Below are 27,970 nucleotides of genomic sequence, written 5' to 3'. Positions count from 1 at the left end.
TCCCGTCTGACAGATGCGAGTGAGGAAAATCCGATCAACGGCTCTTCCTGTTTACATCGTAATCAGCCGTGATTGGACACGGCTGATCACGTGGTAAAGAGTCTGTCAGGGACTCTTTACCTAGATCAGTGTTGCGGTGCATCAGACCGACATACCGCGACAGAGATCGCCGCGATGCGCGCCCCCGGGGGCACGCTGCGGCTTGATATCCTGGCGACGTCATATGATGTCCAGTCAGGATATCGCAACCACTTTGCCGACGTCATATTACTATATGGCGGGCGGCAAGTGGTTAAAGAAATTGTGGTGGTGGTTTTTTTTTTGTCCTTAAGAGTCTCTCTGTAAAGCTTCGTTATATATTTTTGAACACATATCATTTATTAATTTATATAAACTTGTATATATATTTTTAGATATAAATCAGACACTAAGATTAATGGAAGAGAATTTGCATTCTGGGTAGGACTTCTAAGGTGCCATGAACAAAAACAAGTCTTTAGATGAATAAACATTTTATTCAAACATATATTTCATAGATAAAATGCGTTGCTGTAGGTAAAGTGAATGATGATTGTCACCAACGTATCTTATTTAAAGGAAAATATGACAGTACAGAAAATACAAAAAAGGAAAAAAAACTCACTTAACATAACAAAATGTAGCCTAAAGTCTCCTACAAATGGTTGAGAATACAGGTAGCAAAAAAACACAGTACATCAAAATTGATGCTACCAAAAACAGCCAATATTACAGAGTAGTCACACCGCTAAGGAACAAGAAGGGATCACATTCCCGGATCTACAGAGGCAGCAGTAAGGGGACTAGCTATCCAGCAGCTGTGAAACACAATATGGAAGTAATAGTTATACCCCTGTAGCTAGCCTCCACACAACGTGTGTAGTCCCCTGTCCCCTGTATGGGTAGACAACGTTGTGTCTCTTTTTTTAATGGTGATGGATGTATAATTTATCTACTTTTAGCCTTGTGAATTTTGATATATTGTGAACAATTTTTTCAATAAACGTAGTTTTTATATTAAATCCATTGATGCTTCGTAAGTAACTGCTTATCTGGTGTGGGGATACTATACCTTCACACCATATTTTTTTTTCTCTCATAGCTATCCAGCAGCCCCAGACATTCTCAGAGTTGAAGTCTCTTCTAAAGCTTGAAGGTCAACATATGTAATGGAAGATTACCATTAAACATAGCTTTGCAGATCTCAAGGGATAGGGAAGGGGTGCCTTTTCAAGACCTAAGAAAACCCTTTTTTTTTTTTTTTTTTTTTTGCATAAAAATATAGTATGCGTAACAGACGCTTATTATATTTAGAAGGATGGAGGCCACTAAAAATCCCAAATGGGCAGGTCCTAGGATGCAGCACATTGGGTAAACCTAGGGCAGTAGAGAAACAGTCACTTCCGACCAGAAGGCAGAAAACGAAGGGCAAACACTGATTATTCATTACTGATGGTCTGTAGTTCAATGCAATTTACAGTGAGCTTTATCAGGATGATATACTACATGGCAAAGATGTGTTGCACCCACTCGAGAGATCCTAAGAGCTGTCAGCGACTGCAAACCAAGGATGGCCGCCACTAGAACCTGGAGGGGTATTTTGTGGACCACAGGTGGAGAAGGGAAAAGGTGTAGTATACATGCTTTTAGGTATAGATGGAATACGCATAGAGGGGTGGACACTGGCTAGACTAAAATGGATGCTTTACACCAATGTTTCTCAACTCCAGTCCTCAAGGCGCCCCAACAGGTCATGTTTTCAGGATTTCCCTCAGATGAAATGGCTGTGGTAATTACTAAGGCAGTTAAACTGATCAAATCACCTGTGCAAAATAATAGCAAGCCTGAAAATATGACCTGTTGGGGCGCCTTGAGGACTGGAGTTGAGAAACACCACTTTACACTAAACCTAGATTATACTACAGGGTGCTGCTGGACAAAATGCTTCCCAAAAGTTTGAGTAGGTGGCAACAGATGGTAACCCAAAAGATATGTAACAATCTTTAGAAAAGTTAATGCGCTTTTTCGCACTTTAATTTGGAGGGAGAGTTCTCCCAGAATTGAGCTAAAACACTTACAAAGGCCTAAAGGTGATGGTGGGTTGGCCTTGCCCAACCCATGGTTGTATTATTTAGCTGCTCAGTTACAACACCTCATAGGAACCATTGACATGGGGAATGGGGTAGATGGCACAGAGTGAAGCTCATCCATGGCAGTGAGATCTCACACCACACATAGCTAGGGCTGCAACTAACGATTATTTTCATAATTGATTAGTTGGCCGATTTATTGTTTTGATTAATCAGATAATAACCTTTAAAAAAGTGTGGTGTATAATTTAATATGTAAAGTTTAAAAAAAGGCAATTTATTCTTCAAAATCTATATGCAGCGGTAAATATAAATAATCAACTATATGATTAGGGAGCAAAATCTCTAATCCACTCTGAGAATAACAGACAGAAGAGATATACTGTATATACTATTGGAGGTTGAATCTGGTAAATATCATCAGACTCAGAGATCACATTTTTATTTAGACCCCATTCACACTGGGGCACATGTAATGTGCCCTGCTCCCATGTAATGTGCCCTGCCTCCTTGAAATGTGCCCTGCTCCCACGTAATGTGCCCTGCCTCCTTGAAATGTGCCCTGCTCCCACCTAATATGGCTTGCCTCCATGTAAAAGTTTACTTTAAATGTAATAGTAATGCCTTCTATTACCTCCAGTCTATCAGCCTCCACCTTCTCTGGGTTCAGATGCTGATCTTCCCTGCACAGTCTTTAAAGTCATATTTTTTAAAAACAAACGTGGTATACTTACCTGCTCTGCGTAATGGTTTTGCACAGAGCAGCCCCGATTCTTCTCTTCTGGGGTCCCCCACCGATGCCTCTGTCTCCTCCCTGCCTTTAGAGTGCCCCAATAGCAAGCTGCAAATTATAGTATAGTGTGCCCCTATAGCAAGCTAAAAAAACTTCTGCTTTTATACCCACTCACTTCCTGCCCAGGACTACATGTTCCATGAGGCATTGCTCCTCACACATTCACAAGTTCTCAGGCACTTCCTGACATGTATGAATGGTGTACTGAGCTGTATGTGTGCTGCACTGTATTTCCTGATATGTAAACAAATAATGCATTCTGTATGCAGGCCAAATAATCGGCTGGCCGATTAATCGATTATGAAAATATTTGACAACTATTTCCATAATCGATTAGTTGTCGATTAATCGATTAGTTGTTTCAGCCCTACACATAGGAGATCCATAGTACTGGCCCTTGGAAGTGCAAGCTTTTGGATTACCGCACAAGAGATACCTGACATATAATCTCATTAAGAAGGTCTAGAAGAAGGCCAAATACCTTCTGCTGGTAACAGGCTACATGGAATTTAGTCCCATATTGTGTAATGGCACTTATATGGAGTTATCGAAGTTGCAATGTGGGTCTAGGTGGTCAACATATGGAGTAACACATCTTAAACAAATATTCCCTAACTGGGCACTTATGACATTTGCTGCATAAGAGCCCTTGCACACTGGGGCGGTTTGCAGGTGCTATTGCGCTAATAATAGCGCCTGCAAACCGCCCCGAAAGTGCCGCTACTTTCATTCCAGTGTGCAAGCCCCGAGGGCTTGCACACTGGAGCGATGCGCTGGCAGGACGGTAAAAAAAGTCCTGCTAGCAGCATCTAGAGCGGTGAAGGAGCGGTGTGTATACTGCTCCTTTACCGCTCCTGCCCATTGAAATCAATGGGACGGCGCGGCTATACCGCCGGCAAAGCGCCTCTGCAGAGGCGCTTTGCGGTGGTATTTAACCCTTTCTCGGCCGCTAGCGGGGGGTAAAACCGCCCCGCTAGCGGCCGCATACCGACGGTAAAACGCCGCTAATAATAGCGGCGTTTTACCGCCGACCCCGCCCCAGTGTACAAGGGCTCTTAGAGAGTAAGTTTAATGTTCCACAGTCTATGCGCTTTTATTATATGCAGTTGCAGCACGCAGTTAAGGCACAATTCCTCAGAATGGCACTTGTCACCCACTCCGTTATTCAGTCTCATCGGGGATGCCAAATCCTCCGAGTCAGCATCCCTTGAGAGTGATGGACCATTGGGAGCGTGATGTTGGCCATCTGGAAGGTGAACAGTGGGAGGAGGCCTTTCAGGCTGTCGTCTCATGCTCATTAAATGTTTCACAAAGGTTAACTCAATTGTATATCCTTATGAAGGGTGTATTTTACTCCTCACAGACTTCACTTGATGGGCCTACAATCAGACTCTACTTGCACAAGGTGTAACACCGACCATGGTGACCTAATATACATTTTGTGACCGTGCCCAAAACTTCATTCCTACTGAGCATGGGTGGTACATAGGATCAATTCTGTGTTTTCAGGTGGCCCTTCTCATAGACCTAAATGCCTGCTTATTGGGTATATTGGAAGAGTATGACTGGGAAGTGTATAACAGTGAGGCTATCCTTAGAGCTTTGTTCCAGGCATGCAAACTGATCATGGTACACTGGAAGTCACAGGCTCCCCCTATTGTGAGGGAGTGGGTCAAGAATATTGGTGAGCTGTTAAGAATGGAAATGCTTATATACCAACATAGGGGAAATTTGCATAAATTTGAGAGGTTATGGGCACAGTGGTTGGATGTTCCGGAGCTTGCTCCGGTGGAGTTGACCATGGACAGGCTACTTCGGCTCAATGCTGGCTAGTTAGGTGTATTCCTGCAGGGTATATTGTTAGAGTATTGTCAGAAACCATGAAATCAGGCCGAGACAGAAGTACAGTTAAATCACACTTGTTTAATAATGAAAAAGAACAAATGTAGTCAAAACATAGCCAAAATTCAGTAACCGGACCAGAAAGTCAGCAAAGCCAGAAGTCAGGGATTAATGTAGTGGAACAGCAAGCAGGATCTGGAGCCAGAAGGGATGTTAGCAAAGCAAGTCTTGAACAGGATCACAGGTGATAGTTTCTGTGATGTTGACCAAGGCGAAGGTAGGGCTCCTCTGGACTGGACGGCTTAAGTAGGCAGGACTGACGAGCAGGATATAATCAACAGTTGAGTAACTGGAGAGATAGGAGCTGGACATTAGCAGACAGCTGAGCAGCCAGCCCAGAGAAGGAAGAACTGAGCCCAGCCCTAACAAGTACTTGAGGGGGGATACTTTGTCTCTAAGTATAGTGTAAAACTTATTGCTGTTTGGCCCCTCTGGTTAGGCACGTTGACTTGTTTACTGTATTATCAGGCTTATTGGTTTGTTAACATCGACTTTGGGTGGTGGGTGTGGTTCCGCTGGACTTCTCATCGATATGTACTGTTGGCAATGTATGCTGATGTATCTTCAATAAAAATCTTTGTTGGATTAAATAAAAAACAAAAGGATATGAGCCAGCAACTAGTAATGGTACCTCCGCGTCCACTGGCTCCAACATTTGAGCCATTGGATATGGCAGATGTTGGAACTGGTGGACTCGGAGGACTATCCTTAACAATGACATTGGATCTTGTGTCCTGGAGTATGCAGAGAGCATTGATCGTGATCACTTGGGAAGGAAGCCACCGTATTGGAGAGACAGGCATGCTTGTAATGTCGGATCTTTAGTTACAACTTTGCTCAGCATGTTTGCTGGTCACCACAAGTAGCAGGATTGTGGGGTCAGTACTGTATTCTCTCATAAAAATGTTAAACATTTTTAGTTGAGTGCAATTCATTTTGATTTTAGTGGAAGGATAAAAAGTTATACACTATGCCAGTGTACAGTTTTCCCTTGTGCACTTTATAGACAAGTTAACAATAAATACATAATCAGTTATCATATGTTGGGAGACAGTGGGAGACACGTGCTAGTCATTGCAAGTTTGGATTTCTTTGTATGTAGCTATTTATGTTCTGGAATAATTGATCCAGTTGGAGATTAAGAAGCGTACAGTTAATAATCAGGCTGTCTTTTAAACTCAGTCCTGTCCCGCAGAGATTTAACAAATTATCAGGTGTTTAGATTAGGTTTGAAAATAATGAAATGAATTGTGCACCTTGGAACCATGGATTATATTTTTTAACAATGAATTGAATGAGCGCTGTTTGTTCAGCAGTAAAAGATTGCTGAATGAGCTCCAGCAGTTGCTACTATTGAGTGAATTTAGATTAGGACAACAAACTTGTTAGGTAAGTGGCTGGGCACACTCATTGTTCATGGTTTTCAGTGGGTGTACTTAGCTCCCTTTATTTTTCCAGGGGTGTATAAGTAATGCTTTCTGTGATTCTTATTTATTTCTTGTAGTCTGGGGATCATGCTTATAATTATATAGTAGATGCTATCTGTTGGTCCCATCGGAGCCCTGCTAAGCTATTAGGTGCAGGGATTTTTTTTTTAAATATCTTTTAGAGCAATTTATAATAAAGACTGTGTACTTTTTATTTTTGTGTTGAGCTCTGTGGCCATGCATTTTATTGTAGTTTAATTATTCTTATTTTTCTTTAGAGTTACACTAATTGCCCAATTATATTTGTTTGTTTTTTCTTATAATAAAAAGCTGTGGGTTTAGCTCCTGCAGCACAATTATTCTTTTGTGTTCAGTTATTATCATGTTCTAAAGATACATATAAAGGCTCCCTTACCTGTCCCAGACGTAAATGTAATTTTAAACTTCCTAATTGTTAAAAGTAGCAAAAAAAAAAAAAAGTAGATTTAGTGTATGTAGAAAAAAAGGGGGGATGGGGGGAAAAAGGGAAATTGGGCAAGCCGTTCACTAATGGTCAGCTTATTAGATGACCAAACACAGATCATACACCTGGTGTGGTGTTGTTGCTGTAACCAAAAGCATACTGTAGAAAGGAAAAGGGATACCCGGTATGGAGGATGCCGGGTAAAAAGGGGTTACTTTTAGCAACAAAATTGATCAGAGTATTATAATTTTATCAAAAATATCAAATTTATTATTAATTATTGTGATATCAGATAAATAAATCAAACACATTGATGTATTCCATAAAAGCATCCGCAATATGGCTGTGGAGGCGTAACCATAATTAGGTAAAAAATCAACAGACAGGACAACACACAAAAACACAGTACAAAACAACACTGAACACAGTCCGGACGCTTTGTGGTGGTCAGCAGCCTAGCATCAAGTGAATTGCTTGGGTAGAAGTATTCCCTTCAGGGGATCAAAATGGATCGCCTAGTTTACTGATTTTAGTGATTTTAGTGATGATTGGCTGCCGATCAGCACAAATATGGGGGAACAGAATTGGTGAGGGGATAGGTAAGGTAAGGATCACTGAACCAGCATATTTGGGATGACCACACACGTGTACTATAGCTGTAAGGTTGTCCAAATAGGAACGGTGGAAACAGCCAAGGAAATTCAGGAAGTCAATAAAGTACATATGGCATAGGTTTAGTCAGGTCTTCACAAATGATGAATTGACATTGGTAATAATAGTTGTTTTGTCTTCCTTATTGCTAGGTTGGTGAGCAGTTCATAGATCATAATTCATTATGGCATACACATAACACAATCACTGGGTATTACTGGGTGTTGAGGACACGGCCCTTGATGTAAGTTGCGGTGCTGAGTAGCAAAACTCAAAGCCCTGTGATTCAGGGTACAAGCTTATAGCTAAATTCATCAAGTGTATATTGCACAGGGTTTATCCATACATTACCACCCAGTTGTGAAGGGGTCTATCCCGAGTCCTTTCAGGTATGGCTGGCGACGTGACCAAGATATCTTCGGTAGCTGTAAAATTTCAAAACGAACTATAGCCACCACGTTGCATCTCCATGGCCCGTGGCTGTGTCGTTCAGCTGCCGACACTGCCGGTCCCGTGAGTAGTTGCAGCCGTTAGCGCTTACTATAGCAGGCGTCCTGTATCTCACAGCTCTCTCCCATAGCGCCGTAAAGCGCGACAGCACTGTTGACGTCAGCGCGTTTCGCTGGGGCTAGTAGCGTAGCTTCATTTCGGACGAGTTTTAGTGTATGAATCTCTTAAGTATTTAATAGAAGCTGTTTACGGTTCACTTGTTTTTTACACACAAATGTGTCAATATATATCTTTCACCCAATGTAATCCAGTTGGGAAAATGTGTAAATCTTGGGTGAAAGTTCTTCGAAAACATTTATAATTACAATCCAAAGTTACAAAATACTGCTAACATTATTGCAATCAGTTTGTCTAAGGCTGGCCATACATTATACAATTTTCTTGTACAATTTTCCGTTTAGATTTACCAAAACCATATAATATGAGGTCAAACCTAAACACTTTCAATTTGTATGCAATCAGGTAGGACCTTGCACTACATACAGTAACTCACAAAAGCGAGTACACCCCTCACATTTTTGTAAATATTTTATTATAGCTTTTCATGTGACAACACTGATGAAATTACTTTTCTACAATGTAAAGTAGGGAGTGTACAGCTTGTATCGCCCGGTACTCGAGGAGGCAGCCTGCAGGGTGGTAAGCCAAAATATAGTAATTCTACATGAGGATTAGAGAAGGATTATAGTCCGAAACGGGAGCTCCACTACAGCACGTCTGCTCCCAGCGCCATCTTGCTTGTATAACAGTGTAAATTTGCTGTCCCCTCAAAATAACTCAACACACAGCCATTAATGTCCAAACCGCTGGCAACAAAAGTGAGTACACCCTAAGTGAAAATGTCCAAATTGGGCCCCAAGTGTCAATATTTTGTGTGGCCACCATTATTTTCCAGCTCTGCTTAACCCTCTTGGGCATGGTGTTCACCAGAGCTTCACAGGTTGTCACTGGAGTCCTCTTCCACTCCTCCATGATGACATCACAGAGCTGGTGGATGTTAGAGACCTTGCACTCCCCCACCTTCCATTTGAGGATGCCCCACAGATGCTCAACAGGGTTTAGGTCTGGAGACATGCTTGGCCAGTCCATCATCTTTACCCTCAGTTTTTTTTAGCAAGGCAGTGGTCATCTTGGAGGTGTGTTTGGGGTCGTTATCATGTTGAAATACTGCCGTGTGGCCCAGTCTCTGAAGGGAAGGGATCATGCTCTGCTTCAGTATGTCACAGTACATGTTGGTATGCATGGTTCCCTCAATAAACTGTAGCTCCCCAGTGCTGGCAGCACTCATGCAGCCCCGGACGATGATACTCCCACCACCATGCTTGACTGTAGGCAAGACACACTTGTCTTTGTACTCCTCACCTAGTTGCCGCCACACACACGCTTGACACAATCTGAACCAAATAAGTTTATCTTGGTGTTAGACCACAGGACATGGTTCCAGTAATCCATGTCCTTAGTCTGCTTGTCTTCAGCAAACTGTTTGCAGACTTTCTTGTGCATCATATTTAGAAGAGGCTTCCTTCTGGGATGACAGCCATACAGACCAATTTGATGCAGTGTGCGGCATATGGTCTGAGCACTGACAGGCTGACCCCCCACCCCTTCAACCTCTGTAGCAATGCTGGCAACACTCATACGTCTATTTCCCAAAGGCAACCTTTGGATATGACGCTGAGCACGTGCCCTCAGCTTCTTTGGTCGACCATGGCGAGGCCTGTTCTGAGTGGAACCTGTCCTGTTAAACCGCTGTATGGTCTTGGCCACCGTGCTGCAGCTCAGTTTCAGGGTCCTGGCAATCTTCTTATAGCCTAGGCCATCTTTATGTAGAGCAACAATTCGTTTTTCAGATCCCCAGAGAGTTCTTTGTCATGAGGTGCCATGTTGAACTTCCAGTGACCAGTGTGAGAGCGTGAGAGCGATAACACCAAATTTAACACACCTGCTCCCCATTCAGAGATCTTTTAACACTAATGAGTCACATGACACCGGGGAGAGAAAATGGCTAATTGGGCCCAATTTGGACATGTTCACTTACTGGTGTACTCACTTTTGTTGCCAGCTGTTTAGAGATTAATGGCTGTGTGTTGAGTTATTTTGAGGGGACAGCAAATTTACACTGTTATACAAGCTGTACACTCACTACTTTACATTGTAGCAAAGTGTCATTTCTTCAGTATTGTCACATGAAAAGATAAAATAAAATATTTACAAAAATGTGAGGGGTGTACTTTTGTGAGATCCTGTAATTGAAGGTAAATCTAAAAGAAACTGAATAAGAGAATTGTATAATATATGGCTAGCCTAAGCTATGTAAGAACAGAATGGTAGAGGACACAAAAACAAATCTAGGATACCTCCAGCTAGAGAAGCAAGGAGTTCATTAGGAAGGTTACAAAGGTTCATGGGAATTGTGAACGTGGCTTTCATTTTCCTGTTTACATGAGATTTATGTCACTTTAAATGTATTCCAGCATCACATGACCTGTGTTCTAACAAGCACCAGATTGCTTTGTTTGGAATCTGTTATGTATATGTGTTCATGGAGGTCTTCTTCTAAAACCAGTAATTGTAGTATTGTAAAATCTTTTTTTATAACGAAAGGTAAAACAAATGTACACTCACCCGCTACTTTATTAGGTACACCTGTTCAATTGCTTGGCAACACAAATTGCTAATCAGCCAATCACAATCACATGGCAGCAACTGAATGCATTTAGGCATCTAGACGTGATGAAGACGACTTGCTGAAGTTCAAATCAAACATCAGAATGGGGAAGAAAGGGGATTTTAGTGACTTTGAATGTGGCATGAATGGTGCCAGACGGGCTGGTCTGAGTATTTCAAAAACTGATGATCTACTGGGATTTTCATGCACAACCATCTCTCGGGTTTACAGAGAATGGTTCGAAAAAGAGAAAATATCCAGTGAGTGGCAGTCGTGTGGATGAAAATGTTTTGTTGTCAAAGGAGAATGGGCAGACTGGTTTTAGATGATAGAAAGGCAACAGTAACTCAAATAACCACTCGTTACAACCAAGGTATGCAGAATGCCATCTCTAAACACATCGAACCTTGAAGCAGATGGGCTACAGCAGCAGAAGACCACACCGGATGCCACTCCTGTCGGCTAAGAACTGGATAGTGATGCTAAAATTTGCACAGGTTCACCAAACTTGAACAACAGAAGATTGCAAAAACGTCTGGTCTGATGAATCTCGAGTTCAGCTGCAACATTCAGATGGTAGGGTCCGAATTTGGCATAAACAACAAGAATGCATGGATCCATCCTGTCTTGTATCGACGTTTCAGGCTGGTGGTGGTGTAATGATGTGGGGGATATTTTCTTGGCACACTTTGGGCCCGTTGGTACCAATTGAGTATCGTATAAACGCCACAGCCTACCTGAGTATTGTTGCTGACCATGTCCATCCCTTTATGACTACAGTGTACCCATCTTCTGATGGCTCCTTCCAGCAGAATAATGCACCATGTCACAAAGATCAAATCATCTCAAACTGGTTTCTTTAATAAGGACAAGGAGTTCACTGTACTCCAGTGGCTTCCACAGTGACCAGATCTCAATCCAATGGAGCACCTTTGAGATGTGGTGGAACAGGAGATTTGCATTATGGATGTGCAGCCAACAAATCTGCAACAACTGCGTGATGCTATCATGACAATATGGACCAAAAACTCTGAGGAATGTTTCCAACACCTTGTTGAATCTATGCCACAAAGAATGAAGACCGTTCTGAAGGCAAAAGGTGGTCAAACCCGGTACTAGCAAGGTGTAATAAAGTGGCCGGTGAGTGTATATTATAGAAGACTAGATAAGATGGAATCCTTCGTTTTGGTTTCTAGCTCCCTTTACTGCCGTTTTCACAATCTTGGTATGTCTTTTTAAAACCCAACTCCAGGAAACTTGAATTATCCCTTGTACTCTTGCAACGGGGCTGCACCTGCACTGCAAAGGTTGATTGCTTGTTTAGGTCTAGGGGACTTGTTAGTAGCTTTCTGTACATGCTCCTTCACACTGTTAGGCCAGTCCCTTCTTTTCCATGCTCCAGTGGTCTAAGATCCTGACGTCATCAACACCAATGCAAGGTTTGTAACACTTCATTTAATGCGGTGATGTCAAGGAAATGTTCACCGCTGGAGCGTGGAGGGGCACTGTATGTAGGGGGAGCTAAGGATCTGATAAGTAAGGTACGTTCCTAGCAGCGGGTGATGTGCATTGTGGTGAAGGCAATACTGATGCGCTGATCCTGGCACATCGCACTGTTTACTTTTTTTTTTTTTTTTAACAGTGACATTTCATAAAGTTATATCGGCCGACGTGTTGTGACTGCGCTGCGAAAAAAAGTACTGACATGCCACCGCAGTGCATTTGTGTGACCTGGCCACACCAGTGATGAGGCATTTTGCAGTGTCTTGCGGTGGAACTGCGTTGGAAATGCGTTCTGGCTGTCAATGGCTGAAAACTGACATGCAACTTTTTTGGCTTCATACTACGTTTACAGTGACTAAGAAGTGGTAGAACCAGAGAAACTACACTAAAATGAATCTATTTAAAAACATAGAACCCCTCCACGTTTTTTGGCTATGCTTGGACTCTGATCAAGAATTTTTGCAGCATGCCCATGGCAACAAAATTTGGGAAAAAATATAAAGACCAAATCTTCAAGATAAATGTAAATTCAGCGCTGGCATGGTAAAAACTACATCCAATAGTATGTTCAGCTACTTCTCCTGTGCACAAGGATACCATATAACTATGCCTTACTTGGTGGGAATATGGCAGGGCCCAGAAACAAGGGAATGCATGTCAATGGTTGAAAACTGCCATGTCCGTTGTTTGCCACCATATTGTTTTGTGTCTCAGAAAATGTTGTAGTCTACTCTAATGTATTTTACATGTGTTTTTATTTTTTTGGGACAGATAAAGAGGTTAGCTCCACTACCCTACACCCCTTTCTGCACAGATATCCTTCGTATACAACCCCCAGATTATGCCCTGGGTTTTGATATACCCTTCCTTCCCGTATCAGGGTCAAAGATTGCCCAGTTGCCTGTTTTACAAGCTGAAAAATCATTCTGTTATTGCATCCTTAAAGACCCGGCTTTAGTATCGATCAAAAATTGCTATAAACGGGGGAATTGATGCTGTCCGGCTATATGTGCATTAAATAATGATTCCTACAAGTGTAAGAAAAAAGGAGGCATACATGTAGAAAAAATAATAAAATAATAAATAATAAAACAATTAATATGCGTGTGACCAATGTGTTGTGGGAGCTATTAAAGTGCAAACAACACTCCCAACAGGTGTTCGAATAATAAAGTGCAACTTGCTCCTGAGATAAATATATATGTGCCAATTTCTCAATAAGAACCAACTGCCTATATATGTATAGAAATGTGCCCAAAAGTATAAACAAGAACTCCAAAATAAACACTTATGGCAATAAAACAGTATTGGCAGTAAAGAACAAACAATTATGACAGTAAAAAATCCCCAGCATGTGTGCATAAAAAAGTCCAACAAAGCAATGTGTGAAAGGTAAAGAAAATATATATGTGAAAAACAACAAAAATGTATAAAGCAGTAAGTGTCCAAAATCAAGGTCCTAAAGTGTATCCTTTTGGTGAAAAAAACGTGATTTCAGCATTGACTGGTGTTCACTGCACCCCCACTCGTGCTTACACTCACCGGACTGCCTAACCCCTGCAGGGGTAAAAGGCATATGTGGAAAATCCTGCGATGGCAAAGTCCAGGAAGCGGTCCTCCGTCCAGGGGTGTTTATCCTTCTCTGATGTTTTTGTATCCCCAAATGTTAAACATCCATATATAGTAGGGAAAGAAAGAACACTTGGACAGAGTGTGGCTGGTCACACGCATATTTAATTGTTTTTTATTATTTTTTATTATTTTATTATTTTTTCTACATGTATGCCTCCTTTTTTCTTATACTTGTAGGAATCATTATTTAATGCACATATAGCCGGACAGCGCCAATTCCCCTGTTTATAGCAATTTCTGTACTCTGGATTTCACCTAGGTGATTTTCATTTTTAGGGGGGCAGCAGTCCTTCCTTGTTCCTCTTCTCCTAAGGCTCGGTTCACACTGGGGCGACTTGTCAGGCGACCTAGTCGCCTGACAAGTCGCCTCCCGTTCTGTGCTATGGAACCGTTCTAATCGGAGCGACGCAAGTCGCTCCGACTTAGAAAAAGGTTCCTGTATTACTTTGGGGGCGACTTGGGGCGACTTGCATAGACTTCTATGCAGAAGTCGTCTCGCAAGTCGCCCCGGCAGTCGTTTGCAGGTCGCCTCGCTGAGGCGACCTGCAAGTCGTGCCGCCGATGTGTGAACCGAGCCTAAGTGCGGAATATCATCACCCATTCATTAGTATCGATCAACTCCATTCACTGGCTTAGTACTGGTAAAGGTTGCATTGCCCCTATTCCCAGTACTTCCCTTATGCATTTTTTCCCCTCTACTTGTTTTCCTCTTTTGCTGAATATCTCTCATTTTAAAGATTTCCCAGAAATTCTATTTCCCTGACTTGTCGCCATTTATTCAAGTTCCAACTTCTAGATTGCGTGCCCCTCTCCTGGGAGGCATGCAGATTGCTCCCCTCATACTCTGCAATCTCTCCAGTGAGGTTGTTCTCACCTAGTGTGAGGATTGGTTCTATCCTGTTAATCCTCCGTTTGGAATAGTCAAAACGCTTGTAGAGCTGCACTATTAATCATTAAAAAATCTCGATTCAACCCTCCTCATGATCTCTATGCAGCATTTCCCCAATTCATTCATGTAACAAGTGCAGAGAATTCTCTGCTCACTCAGCTATAAAAAAAAAAAAAAAAAAAACATGCAGCCTGACAAGTTTTTCACAACATTGTCAGAGCTGTGAGATAACTATAAATCTTGTAACATTTAGTTCTTTTAGAGATCAAAGAACCTTGGTCTGTAAATAAGGTCAGTTTAACCACTTAAAGACTAAACCTTTTTTTGACACTTGTTCCTTACAAGTTAAAATCAGTATTTTTTGCTAGACAATTACTTAGAACCTCCAAACATTATATATATTTTTTTAGCAGAGACCCTAGAGAATAAAATGTTGGTTGTTGCAATATTTTATGTCGCACTGTATTTGCGCAGAGGTCTTTCAAATGCAATTTTTTGGGAAAAAACACACTTCAATGAACTAAAAAAAAAAATAAACAGTAAAGTTTTTTGTATAATGTGAAAGATGTTACACTGTGAGAATTGTTATCTTTATTCTGAGCAAAAAAATTGTGATTCTCATTTTAGCCAGAATCGTGCAGCTCTAACCGCTTGGTACCCTGCAGGTCTTGGTTAGTCTGGGTATATTCTCTTCCTAACACCTTGCAGAAAGTTTCTCTTCTTTGTCATTTGTTGTGACTTTGTGTCTCTGGGGCCTTCTTTAGGTGCTCTTTTCCATGCAGTGTGCCCCTTTGTGCCCAAAGGAGTTACCCCCTTAAATGGGCCTTGGTAAGAATTGCACGTTCTCATCTCCCATTGTCCCTGGCAGCCGTGGTTCTGCCTCCCTGTTTTCCTCCTGGGGGAGCCCCTCCTTTATTTATGCTACATCCTTCTTGCTTTACTGGGGGTATTCCAATTACCTTCTGTAGGAATGTCATTCTCTCTCCCCATATCCTGCCTTCAAGGCATAATCAGTCTATCCTGCATAAGGTCAGGACTGTCCCTTTATATGGCTGTCTGCCACATCTTCCCCTTGAAACTGACCCCTTTTCTGTTCTTACAGAGCGGTCCCTCAATGGGATTCCTCCCTTCTCCATCAGGCTGGGTGGTTTCTTTCCAGGCTTCTGCCCTCAGTGAATGAGTTCCTCCTTCCCTACCTGAGCTCATTTTCCCAAAGATGTTGGAGTTCTTGGACTTTTTACAGCATATAGCATCTGTCCTCCTCACAAGTTGCAGTGCCACCACCTGTTTTTCTGGTCATGGTTTCAAAACTGTCTTTTTGGTGGCTATTTGAGCATCTGCTAATCCTGCTGCCAACTGTCTGGGTTTGTTGACCCTCCTTGTTTTTTCCTGTGGGCCTGTTGTCGTTGTTTTGGCTGTTTTTGGGGACATTACATGGTCTAAGAACCAATTTCTGTTTCCTGTACAGTTTAAAGCGGTTGTAAACCGCTGGACATGTTGTTTTTTTTTTTTTTTTTTTTTTCTTACCCTGCAAGGTAATCTCATAATTCCCTAGTATGCATTACATACTAGCACATTATGTTAAAATTACCTTAAAACTAAGCTCTTCCAATGCCGAGATCTCAGAGCTGCAGGTGCTTCCATCTTCACTTGTTTTGCTTCCGGGTTCGCCGACTCCGGCTCTGTGACTGGATGGAGCGGCGATGACGTCACTCCTGCACATGCGCGCGGGAGCTGCCGTTTACGGCACAGGGCTCTGAAGGAACAACACAGGTGGCAGTTCCTTCAGAGCGCATGTGCCAGTGATGTCACTGGCTGTATGTACAGTAAATATCTATTTACACTACCTATAGGTACGCCTTATTATAGGCTTACCTATAGGTAAAAGTCAGTGATGGAAGTTTACTTCAACTTTAAGATAATTGGAATTTTGATGTACCTGTAAATTCCATATCTTGGAGTACAGTGCAGGCCACAGGTCCGTTCCCTTTTTCTTCTGTGATCTCCTTACTGCATGCTAAAAAACTTAGAGCCTTAATGGATGGGGGTTATATGAGAACACTTGGAGGTAGCTCCCAGCAAAGCTTTTGCCAGTGTCCAACCACACTTTGGTAGCTGCTAGGGTTGTCCCGAGACCACTTTTTTAAGACCGAGTACAAGTACCAACACTTTTTTTCAAGTACTCACCGATACCGATTACTGATACTTTTTTTTTTAATGTCACGTGACAGTGTTTTTTTTTTTTTTTTTTTACAATTTTTTTGTTTTTTTACAATGCTTTCTTTTTTTTTTCTTTTTTTTTTTAGGGAGGGAGGGGGTGGATGGTGTCTGTGTTTTTTATTTTAATTTTTATTATTTTTTACAATAATTTTTTTTAAATTATTTATTGCAATAACTTTTTTTAATCAGCCCTGTTGGGGGGCTTTGTGAGATATCAGGGGTCTTAAAAGACTCCTGAAATCTCCCCCTTGAGACAGAGAAAGAGACCAAGGATAGAGATTCCCCAGTTCCTTTCTCTGCAGCCTCAGCTGCACTGAAAATGAATGGAGAGAAGACAGCGGCTCCTCTCCATTCATAAACTGAGACATCGTAATCACAGGAGATTACAATGTTTCAGTTATGTGAATGGACAAAGTCAGCTGACTCTGTCCATACAATAAAGGAAGGAGGAGGACATGGAGAGGTACAGCAGAACGGAGGGGAACACGGAGGAAAACTGGAGGGGGACAGCAGCAGAATGGTGGGGGACATGGAGGAAGAAAGGAGGGGGACAGCAGAACGGAGGGGGACATGGAGGAAGAAATGCTTGGTATCAGTGCCGATACCGATACTAGTATCGGTATCGGGACAACCCTAGTAGCTGCGTATAACCCATGGTCTAAGAATCCATTCCTGTGTCCTGTACTGTACTTCAAGATATGGGAACTTACAGGTACTGTATGTTAAATTCCTATTATTTATTTATTTTTTTTGGCAAGAAGCATTTGTCCCAAGTAGGTACAAACAATCCAGCTATTTGGTGCAAATGTATTGTATATGGATGGACTTTCTTCTATTCTTCTATTCTTTTAGATCTACTATTATTTCTACAGCTTGTTTAAAAGCATTGCTATATGGACACTCATGCCCTGTACACACGACCGGTTTTGCAGTTGGAATAAACTCTGAAGGTTTTTCGGCGACGGAGTTCCGACGGAATTCCGTTCAAGCTATCTTGTATACACACGGTCACACCAAATTCCCACCGTCCAGAACGCAGTGACGTACAACACGTACGACGGGATTAGAAAACAGAAGTTCAGTAGCCAATAGCTTCTGTCCCGTACTGGCTTCAGAGTATGCGTCATTTTTTGGTGCGTCGGAACAGCATACAGACGAGCGTTTTTTCCGTCGGAAAAATATAGAACATGTTCTCTATCTAAGTCCGTCTGAATTTTCGACAGAAAAAGTCTGATGGGGCATACACACGGTCGGAATATACGATGAAAAGGTCCCATCGGACTCTTTCTGTCAGAAATTCCGCTCGTTTGTACGCGGTATTACACATACTTTCATAAAAAATGTCAGCTGTAGAATTTTGCTGCTTCTTCTGTCTATAACGGAGGCAAAGATCTACTAGATGCTTCTTTTGCTAAGCCTCCAAAAAAAAAAAAATTATGAAATTAATATCATAAAAGAGTAGTGTATGCACGCTGTGGGTCTTGTTTATATAAACTAGAGAAGGAAAGAAAATTGCTAGATTTCCTCATTACCACAGTCAGTGTTGATGGGGGATCCCCTTCTGCTGTGCTGTTATGTTCTGCTGGCAGAGAGTGCGGGGAGCCTTCCTCACCAGCAGAATACAGTGATCAGTGCCGGCAGTGATCACACTGAAAAAAAAAACTGGCAGGCTTGTTGTACTGAACTCGATTAGTACAACAGCTTGCCCATAGGTAGTTTGAAATTTTGTCTATGGCTGGCTTTAGTCTAACATGCTTGTGGTTTTGTAGAAGATAAACTAGCCAAATGTTAGTAAATATATATGTTTTTTGCACATGCACATCTTTTCTCTGTAATGAAGCAACTAACACTTATCAATATACTTATAGATATACTTTGCAAAGATTGGGCACTGTCTTCCTGCCTCCAGATGGACAATCCAGTCATCTCAGTAAAGCTGTTCTCTCTGCGGTGAGATGCAACATTTTCACTGTTTACTTCTAACACTTTGTCAGATGGCTGATTGCCTATTTTTTTTAGGGTGTGCTACAGCGAGCCAAATTGTATCAGCACTAACCTTATACAGTATTCTCATGTTCTTTTTTGTTCTGTACAATATACTTGCATTTATTCCTGCTGTCCTTCACAATCTTTTTTTTTTTGGTCAGCCTTTCCAATTGTGTTTTTGGTTCACTCTTTATATTATTTATGTCTCTGTCATCTCTCCCTGACATTAGTGTTAAAGCTGATTTCTCCCTCCTTTCTCTCACCCTCTCCCTCTCTCCCCTCACAGGGCAGATTGATGGCAGTGGGAGCCATTGGCTCCTGCTGCCGTCAAATTCTGTGATGAGGGAGTGGGCAGGGCTAAGCCTCACTATGTCAATGGATGCAGACAGCAAGGCTTGGGATTGAGCCTGCATGTCTGCCACAATAGAAAGCCTCTTCCTATGATGGCATACCGAGAATAGGGGGACGGGAGGAAAGGGAGGAAAAGGAGGATCGGGGATGCTCTGTGCAACACCATTGCACAGAGCAGGTAAGTATGACATGTTTGTTATTTGAAAAAAATAGGTTTACGTTCACTTGAAAAAAAAAAAAAGAGTGCAGTGGTCAGGAACATCTCATATACAGCCTGGTGTACTGAATATATTGGTTGGGAACATGTCATATCCAGAGTGCTCAGGAACATGTTCTATACAGCCCAGCATAGAAAGTGCAGTGGCCATGAACATCTCATATACAGTATACAGAGTGCAGTGGTTTTATTACAGTTATTAAAGATGAAGTTTAGCCATTTTTTTAATGACTATACTTTATCTTTAAACGGATATAATACGATACATCAATAATATATTTACCAGACCAAAAAGAAGCAAATGAAAGATGTTCAATGTTATGCCTTACAAGGCTAGAACCTCCGTCAGCTTTTTTTTTTTTTTTTATCCCTGCTGTAGATTTTCCCTCACATTCTATCTGGTAAAACCATTGTAACTGGGACATTAAATGAGATAAGCGATCTCTAAATGAGCCCCGAAAATAGTAAAAACTTGACAGGGGTTCTAATCCTCCCCTCTATCAAAAACAAAAAATATTTTTAATCAGATACACAGTATAATTTAAAGTTTCTTTTTTTTTTTTTTTTTAAATAACAAATAACAAACAATGGTTTTGCACAGAGCAGCCCTAATCCTCCTTTCGCCGACACATCTGGCTTCTCCTTACCCGCAGAGTGCCCACCATAACAAACCGCTTGCTATGGGGACACTCATGTGGGCTTGCTCCTGAGTTGGCTCTGTGTGTCCATAGACACACAGTGCATGGCTCAGCCTCACCCCCTGCTCCTTCCTCACTGGCTTTGATTAACAGCAGTGGGAGTTAATGGCTCCCGTTGCTGTGTCCGAGCCTGTGAGGAGGGGGAGAGACGTTGCTCTCCTGCACATCACTGGATCAAGATCGGGCATGGGTAAGTATAAAGTGGGGGAGGCACACGCAGCTGCACTTAGGTTTTCACCCTAATTTAGAGAATGCATTAAAGTGGTAGTAAAGGCGTTTTTTTAATTTATACCTACAGGTAAACCTATAACAAGGCTTACCTGTAGAGAGTGATAGGTGTCCCGGGAGCTGTACATCAAGTCAAAGCCTGCTGTGTGATGATAAATTGCAGTCTCAGCCTGGACCCCCGCCAGGCCAAGTTCCCCAACGTGTTTCACTCCGCCCACCGGAGCTTACTCATGGGGCTTACCTGTAGGTAAATATCTCCTAAACGTGCACCGCCCCGTGCAAACCTGCAACTTGATGCCACGGGCACGTGTACACTGCGCGCTCTATGGACGGCGTGCCATGGCTGTGACTCCCGCACTCATATGCGTTAGTGACGTCACTGCGACTTGGCCAGTCATATGACCGCAGCCTGCGAACCCAGAAAGAAGACTGGATGAAGATGGAAGCCCTATCAGTGGTGAAGGCGCGCCGCCGGAGGGCTTAGTTTTCAGGTAAGTCTTTCATTATGTTCTAGTTTGCTATGCATACTAGCACATTATAACATTTGCAGGGAGATTTTTTCTTTTTTTTGCGGTTTACTACCGCTTTACACAGGCAAGACAGCACATAGGTAGAGACTCTCAGCTCTCTCCGTTGTATTATCCAGAGCTGTGCTAATCACATTTATAGCAACCTCCCCCGACTCCAAACTCTGGCTGCTCTTATCATAATGTGATGGAAACTTGTCAGGCTGATAACAGAGGAACCAGCAAGAGACAGCTACTAGACACAGGGCTTTGGAGAGAGACAAGCAAACACTGCAGATCTATGTGCCCAGCTCAAATTTCATGAATCAGGTTTACACCCACTTTAATATTTAAAGCACATCAATGGTCAGAATTTAAAGCAGTAATAAACTCAACTTCTTATTAATATTCTTATAATTATAATTGTTTATATTGCTATACATTGATGATGATCGAAAATGAAAATGTACGCTGTGACCATAGTTTTCCTTTAAATGTACACTTGTGGAAAATAACAATTCCACATTAATGCTATATTAAAATAATAAACAGGTTATTGAGTTAAAACAACAAATGCATCTGAAATGACTTGTGCTGCAAGCATGATAGTGTGTGTGTCTCTCTTCTCGTTGTCCATCTTTTTGCTAACAGAGTGCCTGTGTGTCCTCATTACAAACTTATCTCCTTTTTTTTTTGGCAGTATACTGAGACATTCCTGGAAGATGGGCACTCTTTGCTGGTGTTTCTGGAGGTTTTGTCCTCTCCAAGTTGCCACACTTTGTCCCCAGTTGCTTGTGAGTGGGTCTGGACAATAATTGAAGCTATGCAGTCTGGAAAAGTGCCAGACATTTTGATAGTGCCAGTGGGGATTTCCTATGATAGCCGTCCTGAATTTTATGGCACAAGAGGACAGGTATATTTTTCTACTGTTTACAGTGTAAATGTGAATACAAGTTGACATCATTGCACCATCTAACTGCTGTGCTATTTTATATCTAGATGACTTCAACTTTACAAGTGTGCCGCTTTGTAGTGTCTGCACTATGCCCTTGGACGACCACTCTGGGTTGTGCACGTGTTGATTTTGCTCAGCCCTTTTCATTAAAGGTAAAGTTTAGTTTGCCATTAAATTACTCTGCACATGTTTCTAATAATATTACATTTTATTGTAGAGAATGGGTTATGCATTTACTGGTATTACGCATAGTAAATATATCTAATTCTTTGTACTTTCCATTTCTTTATGCAAAAGTGTTAAGATGGTCTTCCTCTTACATGTTGGAGGGCAGAAAGATAGCAGAGCATAGATCACTTGATTCCCTCCCACTGAACTATCGTGTTCTCCTGGCGGAGTGGTGTTTGGGGATGCGGGGCCCAGGAGAACACCGTTATTCCTAGCGGCTACAGCCACTGGCGGTAATAGCCTGTAAAAATTCGGCATGCTAGTTGTACCCAAGTCGATCGATAGATTGACTTGGGTACAATCAGCCTGTCTATAGATGTTTTGGATCTCAACCAGTCCCTGCTGAACTGGCTGAGATTCAAACCATCTATGGCCAGCTTTAGCCACTTCAGCTTCTAAAGGATTTGCCCCCTTAATGACCAGGCCATTTTTTTGCGATACGGCACTGCGTTACTTTAACTGACAATTGCACGGGCGTGTGACACTGTGCCCAAATAAAATTGATGTGCTTTTTTTCCCCACAAATGGACCTTTCTTTTGGTGGTATTTGATCACCTCTGCGGTTTTTATTTTTTGCGCTATAAACAAAAAAATACCGACAATTTTGAAAAAAAAGCAATATTTTTTACTTTCTGCTAAAATACATATCCAAAGGTTATAGCGTCTACAAACTATGTCATAGATTTATGGATTTTTTAAAAGAATGTTTTATTGTTTTTACTGGTAATGGCGGCGATCCACGATTTTTAGCAGGACTGCGACATTGTGGCGGACAAATCTGACCCGAAGTGACACTTTTTGGGAACCAGTAACATCAATACAGTGATCAGTGCTAAAAAATATGCACTGATCACTGTATAAATGAGACTAGCAGGAAAGGGGTTAACATCAGGGGCGATCAAAGGATTAAGTGTGTTCCCTATGTGTGTTTTCTAACTGTGTGGGGGATGGACTGACAGGAAGAACACAGAGATCGCTGTTCTGATTACTAGGAACCGAAGATCTTTGTATACTTCCCTGTCAGAACGGGGATCTGTGGAGCGATCGCGGGTGGCCAGCGGACATCGGGTCCACCGGAACCACAGATTGGCTCCTTCTTAGTGCAGCGGGCGTGAGCGCCCACAGTATCTAGTGCACGAAACAAAGTACAGGTACGTTTTTTCGCGCAATAGAGCCTCTCTGCCACAGTATATATGCGGTGGGCGGTCTCTAAGTGGTTAAAGTGATTATAAAGTCTCGTTTTTGTTTGTTTTTTTTTCTTTAAAAATAACAAACATGTTATACTTATCTGCTCTGTAAGGAAGGTTTTGCATAGAGCAGCCTGGATCCTCCTCTTGTCAGGTCTCTCTTCGGCTCTCCTGGCCCCTCCCTCCTGTTGAGTGCCCCCAGAGAAAGCAGCTTGCTATGGGGCACCCGAGCCGAGTCACAGCTCCATGTGTCCATTCAGACACAGAGCCCCGGTTTGGCCCCCCGCCCCTTCTCTCTCCTGATTGGCTAACTGACTTTGACAGCAGCTGGAGCCAATGACGCCACTGCTGTGTCTCAGCCAATCAGGAGGAGAGTCCTGTACGGCCGAGGCACTCGGCGACATCGCTGGAGAGAGATGAGGCTCAGGTAAGTATTAGGGGGGCTGGGACAGCTGTTGCACACAGGTTGTTTATCTTAATGCATAAAATGCATTAAAGTGGAAGTCCATGCTAAAACTAAAATCCCTGCATCTATAGCCACCAACATTCTAACACTAATCTATCTAGCCCTGAAAAGAAAAAATCAGTATACATACCTTTTCTGCAGGCAATCCGACCCGATCTCCAGCAGGGGAAGCTCTGCAGAGGACACAGCCGACACAGACTGTGAAATGAATGGGAAGTGACGTCACCCATAGAGTTACTATGGGGCTTCTGTTGACAGACGTGTCCTCTGCACCCACCTACACAGTGAAGCCGCAGCTGACAGCTCAGCGCGGTATTAGAGCTTCCGCCGCTGGAGACCGGGTTGGATCGGCTGCAGAAAAGGTATGTATGCTGATTTTTTTCTTTTCCAGGCTAGATAGGTTAGTGTTAGAATGTTGGTGGCTATAGATGCAGGGATTTTAGTTTTACCATGGACTTCTACTTTAAAGCGGTTGTATACTCGCTGACACTTTTTTTTTTATATACCCCTGTAAGGCAAAAGGCATAATGAGCTAGTATGCACCGCAATACTAGCTCATTATGAAATACTTAACTTAGAACGAGGCGTCGGTATCTTACCTGGTCCACGCCTCTGCGTGTCTTCCGGGTATCGCGGCACCAGCGCTGTGAGTGGCTGGAGCTGCGATGTCATCACTCCCGCGCATGAGCGTGGGAGATTTCTTTCCCGGCAAGGTCCGGCATATGCCGGGCCTTCAGCCGAGAATCCCCTGTGTGCATACGCCGCTGCAGTCAGCAGCTCATAGCAAGGGGAATATCTCCTAAACCGTACAGGTTTAGAAGATATTTTTTTTACCTACAGGTAAGCCTTATTATAGGCTTACCTGTAGGTTAAAGTTAAAAAATGACTATACAACCGCTTTTGAGTATTGAAGCAACGTTCACATCAATTTCCTGCCAGTAAATTTACAGTATAAAGCTGAGTACAAACAGGAATTTTTTTTTGTTCAACCCATTTCAACCCAATTTACAGATCACCGTACTAACGCATCTGATGTTAGTGTGGCGTTCTCCCTGCTGAGCTTTTGTTTTCTGAAAGGGCCCCCCCACGCCCCCGCCAGAACACAGTGATCAGTGCGCGCAGCCATCGGCTCGTTGTCGGCTGCCAAATTAATTGTTTTTATGACAGTTTTCAGCCTGTGTATCTTGTGTGCATATACGCGTAATTGGAAAGGAGCTATTTAACTTACCAGCATATCTTTAGGCTGTGCAAATTCTGCTGGATGCCATTGGCTGCTGATTTTCTCAGCTAGTCAAATGGAAATCTGCTGGTACTTCTTGAAGTTTGCACATCAACCTGTACCTGTCCTCTACTTGTGCCGTCATTTTCAAGGGACATTAATCCTTTATTGCAAGTGAGCATTGTATTCTAGGGTAAGTTGAGAAATGAACCTCTTTATTATATTACATTAAAACAACTAGTAGATCAGCATTTTACAATTGTATTTGTCCAGTGGCTGGATAGATTATTAAAGCGGTGTTCCGCCCACCGCTGCAAAACTATAAAAGCCAGCAGCTACACATACTGTAGCTGCTGGCTTTTAATAATCTGACACTTGCCTGTCCTGGAGTCCATCGATGTCGGCAACGCAGCTGATGTTTCCGTTGCCATAGTGGGTAAGGGAACCCGGCAGTGTAGCCTTATGGCTTCACGCCGGGAACTCTACTGCGCATGCGCGAGGCTCCGCTCCTCTCTCCTACTGGCCCGGGGGCAGGAAGAGGAGGAGGGAGGAGGAGGGAGCCGAGCGGTAACATCATGGGCCGCAGCCCGGACTCCCGGAAGTGGGAACAAAGACAGTTATACGCTCCCCCCCAAAAGGTGCCGAGGAGACAAATCGGCGGAAGTTCCACTTTTGGGTGGAACTCCGCTTTAACTTCACAATTTTAGCAGTATAGTATTTTCTATTGGCTGGGGGATTTTATATTGTCAGCGTAATTGCTTGAAAGCCAACGATATGATATGGTCTGGTGGACCTATGGGTGCCTACATATATCAGCAGCCTCCAAAACCTTCCTGTCGCAGATGAATCTCAGTCCATTCTGACAGGAAGGGGTGACACTTCTGATGGTACAGAAGTTTGCCGGAGCCTTTGTCTCCTGTTGGCCAGTGAGGCTTCCCTTCAAGTGATGGGTCAATAAGAATGTGCAGGGGGCTTTGCATGTTTTGACACTACCCTGAATTCTTGAAACTTTGCTTTCTTTTTCGTACATCACGGGACACAGAGCACCATATTAATTACTGAATGGGTTATAGGCCACCTTCAGGTGATGGACACTGGCATAATTAAAGACAGGAAGTCCCACTCCCTATATAACCCCTCCCATACGGGAGTACCTCCGTTTTTTTGCCAGTGTCTAAGGCGTTGGTCACGGTTAAGTTTGTGCTAAGAAAAGCTCCTTGGATGGTCCTGACTGGGTCAAAGGAGCTGCGCAATTGGATCCATTCAAAAGAACCAAAAATAAAGGCTAAAGTCAATAGTACCCGAGCCTCGATACGGAAGAAACAAGGTTTTGCCTGTAACGTTTCTCTTAAGGAGAGCTGGGCTCTGGGATCCTTGGTCACATTTCTATACCCACAGGTCGCCTGGCAGAGCGCTATACAGGTCCAAGGCAGTGGACCCTGCATTCAAAGGGAACCCTGTCCTTGAAGGTCTGGCATGACTCCAACCCGCCGTGATGGGTGAAGATTGGGTCTCTGTGATATTCCAGCATGTACCCTGCGGCGGGAATGGTAAGTTGAAGAAGATCCTGGAATAAATTCCTGTGGACTTTATTTTTATTGAGTAGATGTTGTCTGCCTGTTTTGATTTTTGTCAACCACTAGAGGGTGTAAATAAAATACCTAGTGTTATAACATTCCATGCTGTCCCTTGGATAAATGTGTCATGCAGTACTTAGGGCTGCTTTTTCCTCCTATCATCAGCCGCCTTGAGATGAAACAGGGGTCAGGTCTCCAGAGGCTCACCCCCCGGGTTTCCCAGTGTTAGAGCCGCGCGCGTGTTCCCTCCTTCATATGGTATGATTTGTGAGGACGTCATGAGGGGGGCGGGACTCGGCGCCGCCGGCGTGGACGTGGATCGGCATGCACGTTTTCTCACGGCGCAGACGCGGACCAGCGGCTCCTTCATAAGCTTAAGCTGTGTGAATAGAGTGGTGGCTGACGAAGCGACACAGACACTTTTTCCATGGGCATGCAAGTGCTGGGTGTTAGATACAGGCATATTCAGACCCATCTACTCAGCATCTTGCTGTAGCATGTGATAACGGCATATTAACCATTGCTAAGACTAGGCTCAGCAATTGATGCATGTTTAACAGTACCTCTGCTTTGTGCTTAGGACTATGTGTTCCCAAAGGAAAAGGACAAAAACAGGGAGGAGGAGCGCAAAAGCGTAGCGGTCAGGTTCTGAGTATCCTAGTCTTGCCTCCCAGTTTCTTCCTCCCCTGAAAGTCCTAAAATGGCTAACCAACCTGAGCCATTGGATCTGTCAGGGATTGTAGCTACCTCCAACACTCCAGCCTCTGCATAAGTCACTAAAGACGATTTGGCCACAGCCTTGACTGGTTTGGAGGGAAAGATAGCTAGTTTGTTCGTATCCTCCTCCCAGGCTGGGAGGAAGCGTGAAAGGTTCTCTTTCCCTGTCCTGGATCTGTCATCCATGGATCAGGAGTGGGTAGAGGATTTGGATGTGCCCCTGGGGGATCCACTAAAGGCGCAGGAGAATGGTTCCTCATTTGAAGACTCTGTCCCAGAGGAATCTTTTTCAGCTTCACAGTCGCAAAAGTTGCTAATCCAATCACTCACTGAAACAGTGTGTTTTGGTTATAAATTACCCTTAATAGAAACGACCGAAGCTCCCTTTTCCTCTTTGGGTTCACTGAAACCTCCTCAGAATTCACACGCCTTTCCTATGCACCGTTGCTGGAACAGCTTATTTATTCTGACTGGGATCACCCAGAGGCATTTTATTCCTTCTAAAAGATTCTCTCAAATCTATCCTATGGAGGAGAAGTTCACTAAGAAGTGGAGTGTACCAGCAGTAGATGTTGCTGTTTCTTCTCTGAATAAAAGTCTTGTCCAGTAGACAATGTTCAGGTGTTTAAAGACCCAGCAGATAAGAGACTGGAGTCATTGCTTAAAGCCTCTTTTTCCATAGCCGGTGCAGTTGCACAGCTGGCGGTTGCAGCAATTGGCATTTGTCAGTCCCTTAAGGACAAGCTGAAACAAGTTGTCAAAGGGGAAGAAGTTCCGGACCTAGCAGAACTACCCAGGGCCCTTTCTTTTGCTGTTGACGCTATTAAAGATTCCATTCATAAGTCGTCCCGCCTTGCCCTTCTGTTGGT

The 27,970-nt window shown here is 43.0% G+C and overlaps 1 protein-coding gene across 1 annotated transcript in view; it reads left to right on the top strand.

Annotated features, from left to right (window-relative positions):
- Window positions 1-27,970, top strand: part of GPAT2 (glycerol-3-phosphate acyltransferase 2, mitochondrial) — a 208,070-nt gene that overhangs the window by 38,999 nt on the left and 141,101 nt on the right. Inside the window, exons 5-7 of the mRNA XM_073623599.1 lie at window positions 18,635-18,716; window positions 21,453-21,665; window positions 21,752-21,859. Of these exons, the coding sequence (XP_073479700.1) occupies window positions 18,635-18,716; window positions 21,453-21,665; window positions 21,752-21,859 (403 nt within the window). The remainder of the gene's footprint in view (window positions 1-18,634; window positions 18,717-21,452; window positions 21,666-21,751; window positions 21,860-27,970) is intronic.

The sequence above is a fragment of the Aquarana catesbeiana genome, linkage group LG03 (assembly GCF_042186555.1).
Source record: "Aquarana catesbeiana isolate 2022-GZ linkage group LG03, ASM4218655v1, whole genome shotgun sequence".
NCBI lineage: Eukaryota > Metazoa > Chordata > Amphibia > Anura > Ranidae > Aquarana > Aquarana catesbeiana.
Note: the sequence above shows the minus strand (reverse complement) of the source record. Positions and strands in the feature narration are given on the sequence as shown.